Consider the following 15,130-nt stretch of genomic DNA (forward strand, 5'->3'; position numbering starts at 1 on the left):
GGCTTTCAAAATGGTTTTATTGGACATGTCGTACGTGACATATCAATACATTTTTCCTTCTTTAGATCACAACAAGCACACGTGAGCACAGCTTCAGGAACAATTCAAAGCATTCAAATAATAATTTAAAAAAAATAATACATTGAATGTCATAAATGACGTGGAAAGTGATGATCGTGCTGCTACTGATGATGACAAATGGGACGTTTCCTCATCGGTAAACGGATTTTAGAACACATTTTACTCCATTAAGTGCGAGACAAAAAAAAAAAAAAAAAAAAGAGGCATTTTGCAGTCCACGCAATCTTCCACAAGGGGGCGCGATCCAGAGGTCACCCTGCTGAGGAGTCTTGTTTGGCCTGGGAGCCTCTGGTTTAGCTGCTGCCATTTTGGTTAGCAACTGAGGCTCAGAGGCCCGGCCGGGCACTGAACGAGGGCGTCTACTCGAGGGAGGAGTTCCTTCTTGCCTTTACTTTTGTTCATCTTTTCAAGCGGAAGAGTTGGATTCCATGTTGGTTCACAAGTCAAGTGGGAGGAGGTGCCTATTTGAGGGGAGCCATTCATTTGTTGCTTCGGCCGAAAGGTTGCTGCTGTTTTGGTTAGCAACACACATCCGTACCAACGGACGTGTGCGTCATCTATTTGAGGGAGGCGCTCACAAGTTAGCTCCGAGAGAAGCTTTTCGCTGTTGTTTTCATGAGGTCGAGCGGGTTCAGTCGTCAACTGCTGCTCTTCCATTTGAGCGAGATTGTCATGCGGGCGGGCCAGCCAGCCAGCCGGCCGACGAGTCAGCGAGTGAGCGAGCGAGCGTGTCGTTTTGAGGGAGGCGTTGATCTGCTCATGTGGACCATTCAACTCCACCGAGAGACTGCTTGGCGCTGCTGTTGAAGTTTGGCACGACTTCAAATTGGCTCCAATTCGTCTGTGTGTGTGTGTCGCAATTCTTCTTCAATTTGAGGGAGGTGTTCATTTCTTCCAGCCTCTGACAATGCCACTCGCTTCAATTGTCAACTGCTTAGAAATATTTATTGACGAGCACGCGCTCATTTTTCTCAAGTTTGGGAAAAGAAATATTTTTGGACATTTTCATACCCACAGTGGATATGAAAAGTCTACACACCCATTGTAAATGACATTTTCTTTGGGTGTAGGTACATTTAAAAAGAGACAAATGATTAGCAAACTATGAATGTGACTTTTAACCCATACAGCTGAAAAAAACCCCAACTGCAGTTGCGCAAGTGTACACACCCTTGGAATGATAAATGAGAGCCCCTTACTCGGCTGTCCTTGACATTTATGGTGGTTTGAAAAAGATTCATCTTGTTATTATTTCGTATATCACTAAAAGCTCACATTTGAAGAGAATTGACGTCCGCATTAGCATTAGCCTCACTCAAGAAGATGATGGCTCAGCTTTTTTTGGCACTAACTTGACGCTGGAAGTTTGAGGCCGCGCAACGACGACGGCGAGCTTCAGTCGTCGTCCTGGTCGCTGTCCCGCATGCTGACGCCGTCCAGGGCGTGTCCCGCCTTGACGGCCAGCGTGGCCTCCTCCACCGTCAGTCGGTTGTACACCGTCACGTAGCTTTTGCCGTTGAGCGTGCCATCCGCCACGCCCTGGAGACGGAAGTCTCGGTAGCCCTTCTGCCGGTTTGGACAAAAGAAGAGAGAGGGCGCTGCTCGCTCAGCTCCATTTCTTTATATCGATCAAGGAGAAACGTGAACCGTGAGAAGATGAGCTGGCTTACCTTGACCATCTTGATGAGGCTCTTGAGCTGGTACACGTGCAACTGAAGGTCCAGTCGATCCTCCAACCACACGCATACGGCTTTCGTGGACACGCTGTACCATTGCTGTGCACGTCAAAAAAAGAAAAAAAAAAAGTGAGGGACCGCCACGGACGTTTCTTTCTGGCTTTTCACTGGAGAAGAATCAGGTTCATCAAAACAAAAGGGCTCACGCTTGGTTCGAGAGCATTTTGGGGCAATCCTGACCAAGCAGAAGAAAGGTCAAGGAGACCCAAAATGGGAACTCTCATTATTCTGAAGCAGGAAGCTAGCTTCCGGGCCGAAGCACTCGCTTGAGGTCGAGTTGTGAGAAGTTCACGTGTCACGGCAGAGTGGCTACCAAAAAGAAACGTCTTTTCTTGATGAGAGCTCGGAGGCGGCCATCTTCCTGACACGCTCAGGATCAAAGCCTCCTCGGACCGCCGAACGACTTTCCACGGCGCCATCCGAAGCATCCGGCGAGTTCACGGCTGCTTTTCTCCTCCTCCTCCTCCTCCTCCTCCTCCGCCGCCGCCGCGCAGACACGTGGCCTCACCTCGCCTGAAGAGCGCGCTGCACTTGCAATGGCGGGTGCGACGCCACTTTCCATTCAGCGTGCGGGAGATTGCCGTGACCCCGCGCTGACCCCAAATATTCCGACGCGCTTGAAGAGGCTGTAGCCGCCCGCTCTTCTAATTAATTTCAACTGCGGCGGAAGAAAAACAGCCCAGAGGTTATTTAACGCCTTGCACAAAAGGCCCAACGTTTCGCCAATACTTGATTTCGTCTGTTGTGCGAGCTCACCTTTGACTTCAACTAAATTTTTCATTCTTTGAATAAAGTCATCAAGCGATTGACGCCAGTCAAAGAGAACAAAGGCACAACGTTGCTAAAGTGACTCCAAAGTCTTTCAACTTCAACTTTGCACCTGTTGAATTTTACACAGTGACCCTTTGCTTTTCATCGCCATGGCGACGACGAGACCGACGTACGTTTTTGTTTCTCAATGGACCACCTTGCTGTCCTTGAATCGCAAATTCAAATGTTTCTCACCAAGAGAGAGAAAGAGAAAAAAAAGTCAAACTTTGCACGGTCGTAGTTGCGGAGCCACTGGCTGAGACTGGCCATCGGCTTGAAGTTGATTAAAAAAAGGTTTGGTAAGCTAACGTTACAATTGCTAACGCACTTCTCGGCATCCTCGTTGCCTTCATTTGAATTAACGAAAAACGGACGTGGCAAAGTGTTTGTATCCAGTGATGGTAAGCTAACGCTACAAATGCTAACAAACGTCTCGCCATCCTCGCTGCCTTCATTTGAATGGCGAGGGCTCGCAAAAACAGCCACTTCAAGGGGAACTGATGAACGTTTTCCATTGGATGCTGGCGGGCGGGCGGGCGGGCGGGCGAGCGAGCGAGCGAGCGAGCGAGCGAGCGAGCGGCACATTAAAGGCAGGCTGGAAAAATTGTGTTGTGTCAAAACGCCAGCATGTGTCAATGTGTTGAAATTGTATCATTACATTGACACCAGGGGGTGGGGGGGCGCCCCCTCTTTTTTCTCCCCCAGTTATTTCTGACAGCAACACTCCCCCCCTCCCTCACCCTTCTAATCAGCAGCCACCCACCCACCCACCCACCATCTGCTTTCACTGTGCTCCTCTAATTTGCTCAATTAAGGAGCTCCTCCATCCTCCATTTGCGCGGCGTTAACGAGGCGTGCGCGTGTGTGCGCACGTGCCGTCATCTTCATCGCGCTCATCATCTTCATCCAGGCGGACACCCAAGGACTGGACAGATGAGACAAACGCACGTGGCGGGCGTCTTGTCCAGGCGCATCATATCGTGTCCTTTCCTCTCCCAGTGAAAATACATCCGACTCGACGCACCTCTTCAAAGCTCCGCGTGTGACTCGAGCGTGAGAAAAGGGGCAAGCGGGGGCACGGGAGGGAGGGAGGGAGGAAAGAAAGAAAGAGAGAGAGAAAGAAAGAGAGAAAGAAAGAAAGAAAGAACGAAAGAAAGAAAAGCGCCAATCAAGGCAGGGGTGAAGCGGACGTCCAGTCGTCAGAAATGAGCGTCGGCACTCGGAAATGGAGAGACCCGGACGCAAGTGCAGAAAGGAGACCGCCCGACCATGGCCATTCGCCCGCCCGCCATCAGCTGCGCGCCAAATGGACCTCCTTCGGCCTCCCGCACGCATCAAGATGATGGTGTGCTTCATTATCTTCATTGTGCCGACTCAAAATGGCCGCCAGCCGGCAAGAGGGTTAGCCCAGACGGGTCGGGAGGCCCGCTCCTCGCTTCCGAGCGTGACTGCACGCCAACGGGGCCCATTAGGTGGACCCCCTCCCCTCGCACCCGCTCGCAAATAGCGGCAGTCAACCGTGCCGCAGCGCCGCTAATGCGCGCCCGCCGAGGTCGGCCCCATCGAGCGGCGAGCCGTGTTTGACGACTCTTTGCTGAAATATTTTGGATGCGCTGCTGTGTCGCAAGGCAAGGCAAACCAACAGCGCAGCGCAGCGCAGCGTATTGAGAACGCCGGCAGACGCCCGCCATCCACAAAAGCGCAAAGTTAAAACCAAAGCAAACATTGGCGTGTGCGAAAGACAAAGAATGGCTTGACTCTCTTTTGGGGAGCGGCTCCGTCTTTTTTGGTTACCATGGCAACCGGCAGAAAGAGACGAAGAAGAAGAAGAAGAAGAGGCGACTCACGTCAAAGATTTTCTCGATGCAGAGCTCGTCACCGATGCCCTCACGGAGGATGTCCTGGTTCTGCCGCACGAAGGTGACGTAGGCGTCGGCCAGGTCCGCGCCTGATTTCTGTGGAACACACGCCATTAAACTTTTTTTTTTTCTTGGGAGCATTCCAGGGCTGCTTCTTCGCTCGCTCCAATGGCCAATTTCCGCTTTTTCCTACATCCTCACGTGTCCATCAAATTGAATGTCAATCAAGCAAACTGGGGGCGGAGCAAAATTGGCTTTTTCACGTACTTAATGTGGTTTAACAACCATTAACACGGACCAAAGACCTGATGCTTGCGGCCTGCATGCTGAGACAGACACAGACACGCGTGCGCACACACACACACACACACACTCCCGAGCGCAATCCTCATTCACACTCTTGTTGTCAGGGGAGATTACAAGTGTAATGCCTTTTGTAATCGCTTTGACATCTTTCACAGTGTGCGTCGCCCTCGGGGGGGTTGGTTGGCTGAGGCGAGGGGCTGGGTGGTGGTGGTGGTGGGGGGGGGGCACCATGTACGAGACAAACACGCAAAGCGCTGGAGTCAAAAGGCGCCGGCGTCAAGCACGACACCGGCAAAGTCGTGTCACCGTTTGGGATGAGTGACGCCGGAAGACAAGGAGCGACGCGACACCGCGCCGCGCCGGCCGCCGCTCACTCGGGCGTTTGTAATCCAGACGGACCAGCGGGCGGGAAAAAGAGGTTAAAGTGAGGTCACGTGACCGCAAGGCATCTGCGACTTTGACAAGCGGCCGACACGCGCGCCGGTTCATCAAAGCCGAGGCGTCAAAGACGATATCAAAGCTAGATGGACGTTAGCCGGCACGCTAATCCCAACGCCGACAGCGAGAGCATCGGTAAGAAAGCCGGCCGTCCGGCCGGCGACTCCCGACACCAGGCCGAGAAAGTCAACGCTCAGGTATGCATGCGCGCGCGCACGCAAAAAGTAGACGCCGCGGCACGATAACAGCTTATCAAGCGTGTCATCCGAGACGTTAAATCCCCCCCGAGGCCGAGTCGCAGTCTCGTCTTCTCACGCCGACGAGGCGACAAAGCCGAGCGACGGCGACGAGCAGCGGCCTTTGCGCACGTTGGGCTGGACCTCGCGCCGAGGCTCGCGTGCGTCGTCTTCTAACTTGTCACTATCCAATTTTCATCAGAGCGCAGGCCGTTTTGAGCGGCAAAAGGCGGTGGGAACGAGCGCGGAAAGGCCGCCGGTCGGCCGGCCGGCCGGCCTCTTCCCGGCAGCTGAGCCGCTTCAGGTTGCGGCCACACAAAAGAACGACACCCGCGGTGCGGGTTACATTGTAATTTCACAGGAAGTCTGCACGGGAACCTGAGAACAAAATGGAGGACGGGGGCTGGCTGGTTGGCTGGCTGGGGGATTAAGGGGGCAGGCAGGGGAGGAGGGGATCAAGTCGGCTGGTTAATCATACGTGGCTCACCTGGCCGCCAATTAACGGCAGCAAGCGCTCGACTGTTGCGCTTTGAGCAAATCAAAATAAGAATCCTGATTTAACAGGCAACTAGCTGACATCTGCAGCTCGGCCGGCTACGCATTTTGCGCTTGTGGCGGCCGCCGCAAGCACCTTTTCTTTCTTTCAAATCCAGGCTTCAAACTCGCCCACCCCCTTCCTTCATATCCATCTCGCTCCCAATTTCTTGTTTTGACTTTTTGTTTTCATTTCAGCCCAATGATAAATAATAAAACGGATACGAGTCATGAAGATACGAGTGAAAATTTGCGCGCAGTGGTCGGCAGTCAGTCTCGGAGCGAGCGGGCGGGCGAGCCTTAGATATCAACAAATGCTTTTACGATGACTTATTTTGTCCTAAACTATTATCTTTATTTGTAGCTTCTTTTAAAACCACAATCAACTATGTGCAATTGTATCTATCTATCTGTGACAACACACAAATGAATCAAAAAGAAAAGAAAAAAAAAAAAAGACTTACAGGAACTTCCACGTATTTGGCAGCTGCTTTCACCTTGAGAGGAAGAAGACGAAGAGGAGGAGGAGGAGGAGCAGGAAAAGACTTCATTTGAAAAGAATAAAAGTCTCCAGCTAACGCCTGCGTGTGTGCGTGCATGCGTACTGACCGTAAAGGACAGGATGGAAGACAGCAAAGTTCCTTCGTCGTATCTCGACAGCTTGGACAGAACGGCGTCCAACACCGCACCCAACTGCACACGTGCAAAAAACACTACATCATAGTAGTTCAACATATACAGACATATAAATATGCATTTATATATAAATATACACACGCACACGCACACACCTTTTGTAATAAAATTGAAATAACTCGTGCGATTTTCTACAAAACAAGTTGGCTGTCACCTTGGCGACGAGTGCAGAGATCATGTCTTGGAAGGCGTTGTCGATGAGCACGTCGATTTTGGAGTGATAGTGCTGCTGATGCGCAGAGAAGAGAGGAGAGGAGAGGAGAGCCATTCACTTCAATGCCATTGCATTTTTTGAAAGATACGAGCGCCGCATTGATTGGAATGTCAAGAATGAAAGGCTTTTTGCATCCTGCTTTCAATTTCTTGCTCCTTCCTCCTGCAAAATGATTTCGAGTGGACTTTTGGGTGCACCGTATGAAAAGGTGCCGGCCCGAGTTGCGTTGAGGTAGCTGACGGGCGGGCGGGCGGGCGGGCGGATCACACGCACAGTGGAATGCCAAGGCTTGCTTTTTGAGCGCCAGCCACGCACAATTGGTGCATAGCCGCCCGCCCGCCCGCCCGCCCGGCTGGCTGGCCGGCCAGCCGCCAAGGACCAAAAGCGCGCCGCAGATTCAATTAATCCGCCATTTCACGTCCACTTTAGCGCTTTGAGAAAAAAAAAAAAAACATATTCATGCCACTTTTTCCCTGGCGGAGGAGGGAGGGAGGGAGGTTGGGGGAGGGGGATACCCTGCTGAATGGCGCCACAATGGCCTTTCAGACAGCCCATAAAGAGACCCCAAATTAAAAAATGCCAATCACCAAAGCGGGAGGATGGCTGACAATTTGAGGGTCCGATGAGGTCGCTAGCTTTTTTTTTTTTTTTTTTTAAAGCCTCCCACCCCATTTTTGTGGGGGCCTCTTCACTTACTGATCATACATTTACTTACTGAGCAAACATTTGCCGCATGCAAACAAACACAATGCGGCTCAGCCGGCGGCGCTCCAATTTGAACTGGCTCAAAATGACACTTCAAAACATAACACAGTGTCTGTCTACAATTGGTTTGGCAATTGCTTTCCTCAATTCTTCCAAACCAACAATAACAACAAACATGTTTGCTTTCAAAGACAAAAAAGAAAGAATGTGCTTTACCCATTGCGTGTCCGTCTGAAGGGTGGAAAATGACGGACAAAAGAAAAGAAAAGAAAAACATGTTAAACATCTCAAGCTATTTTTCACATTGCTACATATCATATATGCACGATATACCTAGAAATGCATTTATTTATTTCTTCTCAATTTTTAGCTCGGACAGGCTGAGGGGAAGCCATGGGGAAGGGGGGGTGGGGGGCTGCGTTTGGAGGATTTTCGGTGTCAAGGCCGCCGTGCCGTGCCGTGCCGTGCCGTGCCGGGCCGGCAGCCAATCAGGCGTTGAGGTGTCGGGCTGAAAGGCTCCCCTTTGGTTTTAGCAGCTGATGCCAGCGTTTGACCCCAACCAGGCTTTTAGCAAACAAGATGGCGTGGCCACCTGCCAACAACGTTTTGCTTCAACCTGTATTTTCTTGCGTGAAATTGCCCGTATCTTAGAAACTGTGCATGCTTGCGGCAAAAGGACTCAACAAGTTTTAGAGGTTATTTCTTGCCGTGACACAATTGGCTAAATTGAAAATGAAAATTCCAATTGAAATGAAAACAATTCTGGATGCAATTTCTTTATTTGGTGATGATTTGAATGAAACAAATTGATTCTTCTATTTTTAGGTAGCTAACTTTTCAGGACATTGTTTCAAATCGAGCATGCATTTAAAAAAGTGTCTGGCCGCTCGCTAGCCGGCCAGCTAGCTGGCTTACCTCCTGGCCAGTGTCCAGCGCGCAGAGCTCAGGGCAGCGCCTCTTGGCGTCGGCCACGACGTTCAACATGGTGCAGGCGCACGGCGGCACGCGCAGCTCCGTCCACTTGCTGACTTTCTGCAGTTGGGCGTCAAAGGCGCTTTTGGTCCTGCACACGAGCAGGGGCGCTCATCAAGCATCAGTCAGGCGGCTCCCGCACCGATGGGCCGGGCGGCCTTTGGCGACCTCTTGACGCAGGCCTCGGTCATGTCGCCGGCCATCAGCTTGAGTCTCCGCTGCAGGTGCTCGGCGAAGGCGGGCTCGGGCCAGTCCAGCTCCAGCGCCAACATCTGCAGCGCGTTGAGCTTCCAGAAGAGATCCTCCGACGTGGCCGAGCCGTTCCTGCAATGTTGCCACAATATCGTTTCTTTTCTCGTGTTTTGCTGAGAAGTTCAACAAGCGTTTGAACTTAAACTGCACGGACACTTTCAATTACGCTTCTAGAGGAAGATATTGGCATTTCCATCCATCCATCCATCCATCCATCCATCCATCCATCCATCCATCCATCCATCCATCCATCCATCCATCCATCCATCGCTCCATCCATCCATCGCTCCATCCATCCATCGCTCCATCCATCGCTCCATCCATCTTTTTCTCATTTGGCCTTTAAAAGACGAGCACCCCAACAAGTGGCAGTGGCGCGGAGGCCCCCTCATGTCTAATTAGTGAGGCTCTCTGAAGGCCCCCCCGCCACCGGCTCCCTCACCCCCAGGGGGAACGGGCAGATCCCACTCACCCGTCTGTGCTTGCTAATGAAGTGCCAGCTTGTTTTTTTTTTTTTTTTGGTGGCTCTTTGCAGCTTTCTCGAAGCGCACAGTGCGGTCTGAGCAGTTTTTTTTTTCCGCCTTTCCACAAAAACACACCCAGGGAGCCCCGAGTGGCATATCGCCACCCGCCGACGAACGTGTTGTTCAAATGAGCAGGAAGCTAATCATGCCGTAACCAAGGTAACCGGACCGAGTTCCGTTCCCGAGCTGTCGGGCAAAAAAAGTGCGTCTTCAATTGTTGCCGCAAAGGGGACGGAGCGGCAGGAACGCGGCGCTCACAGGTCAGCACTAGCTCCAGCGCCGGCGTTCCGGTCATAGACGGGCTTTTGGGCCGACGGCGGCGGCGTTCCGAGCTCACCGAGTTTGCTTTTTCGGTTTTTCATCCAGACCTAGTAGGTCAAAGCTTACTTGACGGAATGCCAGGTCTCCTGCTGGAAGCCGCGGTGGACGGACTGCGCGATGGACGACTCCATCAGGTCCACGTAGCGCACCACCAGAGGGACGAAGGCGTCCTGGAGGTGCTTGTGGAAGGGGCCGTCGCACAGCTGGGCTGCAATGCGCAAACACCAGCCTCAATACAGCTGTTTTCTTTTTGCAATTGCTTCTTTTCAATCCAAGCCATCCACTATGGAACGGTTGTTTTTACATTTCTCGTTCTCGCCGCCGTGTTGGATTTTCGACGAGGTCGCTCGGACTCGCGATACAAATGTGGAAAAATGTCGTCGCGGCGGCGGCAGCGGCCATCGTGGGCCTTGCCTCGAGTCCTCCATGAATTCACGGCGACAGTAACGACGTTCTCCCGTCTCAGCGGGCTTCATTAGTCGCCGCGTGATTAACAGTCGCCTTTTTGGCGCCCCTCGGGGAGCGACAGCAAGAGACCCCCCCCCCCCATCCATCTGTCAATGCCAACAAGTGAGCATTTCCAAAGAAACACTCAAGTATGACACGTTAGCTCAACGCAGGCATTTGGAGAACCCTGACAAGTTCCAAAAACAAAAGTTCTTCCAAAAGAACAATTTGATGTGGGACATTAACTCATTCAGTGCCATTGACGGTTATAGACGTCAAAGACATTAACTGGGCTGCCAGTGAATGAGTACAAAAAAAATCAATAAGAAACCATTCTGACAGACATGGCAGAGAAGGTCACAAAATGGAACAAATCAGATGGAACAAATCAGATGGAACAAATCAGATGGACAAATGCTGACCGACTTGGAACGCAAGAAGATAGCAAAAAAGCCACAAAGGATGCCAAACGTTTGATTTCTCGACAGGTTTCAAAAGTGTGTGCGTGACGAGCCGAGCCGAGCGCATCCAAATAAAAAAGCTGCAGTGGCCAGCGCAAATAGAATGGAAATAAAAAAGTGAAGTCGTTTTGCTCAACGCTGCCCCCCCCCACCCCCTCCGCACACTTTCTTGGCTCTCCCTTTGTGTCCCCCCCTTCCCTCACCGTCGCTGCCGCCAACGCCAAACAAGTGAGCATTTATTTGTAAAGTGTGCGAAAAGCGCGGCAGAGTTGCGAGCCTTTTTCAAAGGCATCTTGTCAAGGTTTGACACGTTGCGGCGACGCCTTTGCAAGGCTGGCCAAGTGGCGGGTGGGGGGGGGAGCGAGCGAACGGGCGGGCGGGCGGCCTTCTTCTCTTCTTTCCTTGCCTTTCGCGTAATTAGCGCCCACAATGGCACGCGCAAAAATCAACACGCCGGCGCTGACGCCAAGTGCGCCGAGATCTTTTGTTTCGCCTAGCGCCCTTGGGACCGCGCCGCATTATCACGGCGGCGGCGGCGGCGCTCACAAAGCCCGCCGCCAACAATGGCCGCCGCCGCCGCCGCCTCGCCGCCTCGGGACCTTGAGCCGAAAAACATCAACAACGGCAAAAAGCCTTTTGGTTTGCCGATCGACTCGCTGGCTCCTCCAAAGTGTCGCCGTCTTGCTTTCAACTTCAATTAGTTTGAAGTCAGACCACATCCCAAACAAGGAAAGGTCCAAGTGGGTAGAACAAACTCTGGCCTGCTGCGATGCTTTTCCCAAAAACAAAGGTCCCACGCAACAATCATTAAACGGGTTTAGAAAAGAAAAGCAGAAAGACAAAAGTGGTGGCAAAATACAAGAAGGCCAACGGGACTCACCGTCGGCGGCGAGGAAGCCGTTGAGGAGCTGGAAGAGCGGAAAGCTGCTCCAGGAGTCCACGGGCTGCGCCTCCAGAGCCAAGTCCAGGTCCAGGCGGTAGAGCGCCAGGAAGTGCTCGGCGTGCTCGCGCATCAGCTCGGGCCACAGCGAAAACGCCTGACAAACAAATAGCACGTAAGCTCCAAAGTTGTTGTTTGAAGGCAAAACGTCGGCACCGGGCGGCGGCCACGGCAAAATGGCCGCTCCGCAGCAAAACGGCCAAGTTCCCCTTTCTTTTTTTTTTCTCCAATAGACGACGAGCGCTACGCTGACACTTGGCGGCCGTCGGCGTAGCGAGGTGCTTCACCGGTTCAGCGCGGCCGCTTGCGCTGTGGAAAAAGAAAAAAAAAAAAAAAAAAGTGCAACCGGCCTTGAAAGGCGGCGAGGACGAAGAGGCAGCTGGGGTCAGAATGAAAAGCCTCGCCGGCTCGCTACGCCGTGGCCTTGCGGGACTTCCCGTCAGGCCTTGCGGAAAAAAAGCGCACTTTAGAGCTTCTTCAAAGCTGAAGAATGGCGACGCTCGGCAGGCAGCGGGACGCAAACGGCGATGAGGGCCACTCAAAGCGCCGTGGCCGGGAAGCCAGAAAAAAACAAACAAACAGACAAACAAACGTACCTCTCGTCCCTTCCGGCAGCACAAAGAGAACAAGACACAATCAACATTGTTGACTTTTGATTGACGGCACAGAGCGTTTCAACAGCTGACATTTGGAAAAAAAAAAAAAGTCCTTCAAAATATACAAAAGGAAGAAAACCATTCTGGACGACTCAAAGGTTGCTTTGACCCGGTCATCCAGTTAAGTTTTCAGGTGCGATCGGTTGCCACGGCGACGGCATTCCGAGAATAGCCGCCGCCGCCGCATCTGCTGTTGCTCTCTTTTTCACGCACAAAGCATCACGTGGGCGTCGCTTGTTTGCGTTTGAGCGGAAAGTTGAAAAGTTGGCAAAAGATACGGAAATTCATTTGGACGGCAAATTGGAATCGGAACCTTTCAATTCATCTTTCAGAAATTAGGAATCTGCCCCCTCTCGAGAAAAATCTTTGTAATGCTCATTTCGATTATGAATCCTTAAAAAAAGATGCTTATTTGAAAGAATTGAAATCGTTTCATGAAACGTAAAAATGCCGGCACCAGACGGTAGAAAAGAAAAGAGGGCAACCTCGGCGTGATGTTCCTCGTTCTGCTGCAGGACCTCGACGACGAGCTCGGCCAGACGCACGGCGTCCTCCAGCCGCTTGGCCCCGGCCTTCCAGTTGGCAAAGTCCAGCAGCTGGCCGTAGTTGACGGCCGCCGCCTTCTCCAGGCAGCGCCGCAGCACCTTCTTCATCTCCTCGCTGCCGAGCGGCGTGCTCACGTCCTTCATCAGAACCTGCCGCGCGGCACAAACATTGGCGGTCGCGCCCACGCCCGCCAAATATCAACGACAACGTTTTGAAATGGCGATTTGACGGAAAGATCCGGTCGGTCGGGCGGGCGGGCAAACGAGGGTCGAGCGGGGTCGAGCGGCGCGGCGCAGCGCGGCGCGGCACAGCGCCGCGCGGCACGGCCGAGTCTTACCCTCTCCAGCAGGGAGAGCGTGGCCTTGAGTGCGCCATCTGGTCGCCCGAAAGGGAAGCAGTACCTGCGTGCACAAACAAAAACGGCGCAGACATGGATGCGGGCAGGCGGACGGACGGACAGACAGACAGACAGACAGAGGGACGGTTGCAACAGATGGCGGCCGCGGCGCTAATTACGCTGAGAAAGAACAAGAGCAACAACAAGAAGCGCTTTCTCTTTTCTCCCCCTTTTTCTCACCTCCTTCATTGACAAGTGAACAAACAACTCAAGTGCCCCCCCCCTCCCCCTCCAGGTGACCTTGGAGGTTAAAGAAGCCCCCCCAGCCCAGCCCAACCCTGCCCCACCCCACCCCGCCCCGCCCCCACCTGTTAATTTGGGCACTTTGTTAGCAAAAGTGTTTTGTGATTACCGAAAGTGCGTGATGTGGTTCTCCAGAAGGCGCATGAGGCGAGTCCTGACAGCCTGGAACTGCTCCTTCTCCTCCAGCGTCACCGTCCCCGTCCCGTCGGGCCTTCATGCAATCCATACAATTCAATGATTATCAGCCACTTCCAAAATTGAGCCATTGCGCATTTTGCAGCTTCACAGCTTGGACGTCAACAGTCCGCTTTTTGCTTTATAATTTTTTATTATTCTTATTATTATATATATATACTTTATATTATTATATACTAGTATATATATCTGTTTTTCTTGAACTTTTTTCTTTTAATTTTTCAGCTTCTTGGCTAAATCCAGTCTGCTTTTTTCTTTATAATTTAAAAAAAAATCTTTTATTATTATTATATACTATATTTTATATCCTTTTTTTTTGTCTTTGAATTGTGCCACCGCGTTGCTATCTAATTGAACTCGTTGCGCCAAAAATGCGCTTCGCAAAGTCTCTGCTAGCTAAATGCTAACGTGAAAAAAAAAAAAAAAACATGCATTGAAGCCCTCAAACAAAACAAAATGAAATATTTGAACAGCAGCAAAGCGTTTCCAGCGGAAGGCGACCTCTTCCATCTTGAGGTCAGTGAAAACACGTACAAATGGCGGCCGGCTTCTTTTCTTTGCTGCTCTCAAAAGACAGAAAGGAAGAAAAGGAGAAGAATGGGAGGAGGAGGTGAGGGAAGAAAGCGGCGGCAACCTTGACTCGGCTGCTGTCTGAAAGTGAAGAATTAACCTCTGCTGAGAAGCAATCAGCTGCCGCCTTGGCGCTTGCTCAAAACCGGCCCAAACGTGAAGAACAACAAGAAGGCTCGCTCGCTCGCTCGCTCGCTCGCTCGGCATTACTGCAACGCCCAACGCCGGCCATCTCACACGAGTCGTATTTGGAGCGTGAAGGGCGCGGCGCGGCGCGGCGCCCGTCCGTCAGGTTTTTTACTGGGCATCGATTTGACACGCCGACGTTGACCCTTGACCCCGTGGATGTTAAAGGTCGGCTTGACCTCAGAACGCTCGGGAACGTTTGAGAGGAGAATCCCTGCCGAGCGGGCGTCTGCACGCACGCACGCGTGCACAAAGTGGACGAATCGCAATTTGAATGCACTTTTGGGATGCGGCGTCTCCGTGTGAAAAGCAAATTCCTGCCTTCCGTGACGCTTTCTCGTAACCTAACATGTTGGATTTGTCAAGGTGTTGCCTTGATGGATTTTGGATTATATTGCAAAGTGTCCTGGCTCTGTGGCCAAATGTCAGGCCTTCATGGGCAGGCGTCCAATCGAGCCAAGATGGTGCTTGCCGTGGTCACGAGCGCCACATGTGCGCTCGTGTTAGCGCTCTCACGATTGGGGGAGGGGGGGGAGGGGAGGGGTCATGTAAGGGGGTGTTGCTTGTAAGTGGGCTGCGACAGCTTGCTGCGCTTCAGACACATTGTTGCTGCTAAATGAAGCAAGCGAGCTGCCAAGGCTGCGGCGAGGGGGGGGGGGGACTAATAAGGAAAAAGGGGTGGCTTGGGGGGGGGTCCTTCTTCTTATTTGTGTGTTTACACTCCACGCGGCTCAAGTGTAAACGATAAGAAGCATATCTGCCTCAGGGACGACAAGCCCCACTCCGCACCCCTCCCAGGAAGTCC

General features: G+C 52.2%; 1 protein-coding gene across 6 annotated transcripts in view; it reads right to left on the reverse strand.

The window, feature by feature from the left end:
• LOC125970252 (calcium-dependent secretion activator 2) overlaps positions 1-15,130 on the reverse strand; it is a 28,866-nt gene continuing 13,736 nt past the window's right edge. The window contains exons 14-27 of one of the 6 annotated variants that reach the window (XM_049722338.2): positions 13,484-13,585; positions 13,072-13,135; positions 12,674-12,883; positions 11,473-11,629; positions 9,751-9,892; positions 8,756-8,911; positions 8,531-8,678; positions 7,832-7,846; positions 6,851-6,922; positions 6,610-6,693; positions 6,465-6,497; positions 4,475-4,582; positions 1,752-1,856; positions 1-1,647 (exon numbers count right to left, since the gene is read on the reverse strand). In XM_049722338.2, coding sequence (XP_049578295.1) covers positions 1,477-1,647; positions 1,752-1,856; positions 4,475-4,582; positions 6,465-6,497; positions 6,610-6,693; positions 6,851-6,922; positions 7,832-7,846; positions 8,531-8,678; positions 8,756-8,911; positions 9,751-9,892; positions 11,473-11,629; positions 12,674-12,883; positions 13,072-13,135; positions 13,484-13,585 — 1,567 coding nt within the window. In that variant the 3' untranslated portion in view covers positions 1-1,476. Of the gene's footprint in view, positions 1,648-1,751; positions 1,857-4,474; positions 4,583-6,464; positions 6,498-6,609; positions 6,694-6,850; positions 6,926-7,831; positions 7,847-8,530; positions 8,679-8,755; positions 8,912-9,750; positions 9,893-11,472; positions 11,630-12,673; positions 12,884-13,071; positions 13,136-13,483; positions 13,586-15,130 lie in introns of all 6 variants that reach the window. The other 5 variants (XM_049722337.2, XM_049722342.2, XM_049722341.2 and 2 more) reach the window with 5 other exon arrangements.

The sequence above is a fragment of the Syngnathus scovelli genome, chromosome 6, assembly GCF_024217435.2.
Source record: "Syngnathus scovelli strain Florida chromosome 6, RoL_Ssco_1.2, whole genome shotgun sequence".
NCBI classification, from domain to species: Eukaryota; Metazoa; Chordata; class Actinopteri; order Syngnathiformes; family Syngnathidae; genus Syngnathus; species Syngnathus scovelli.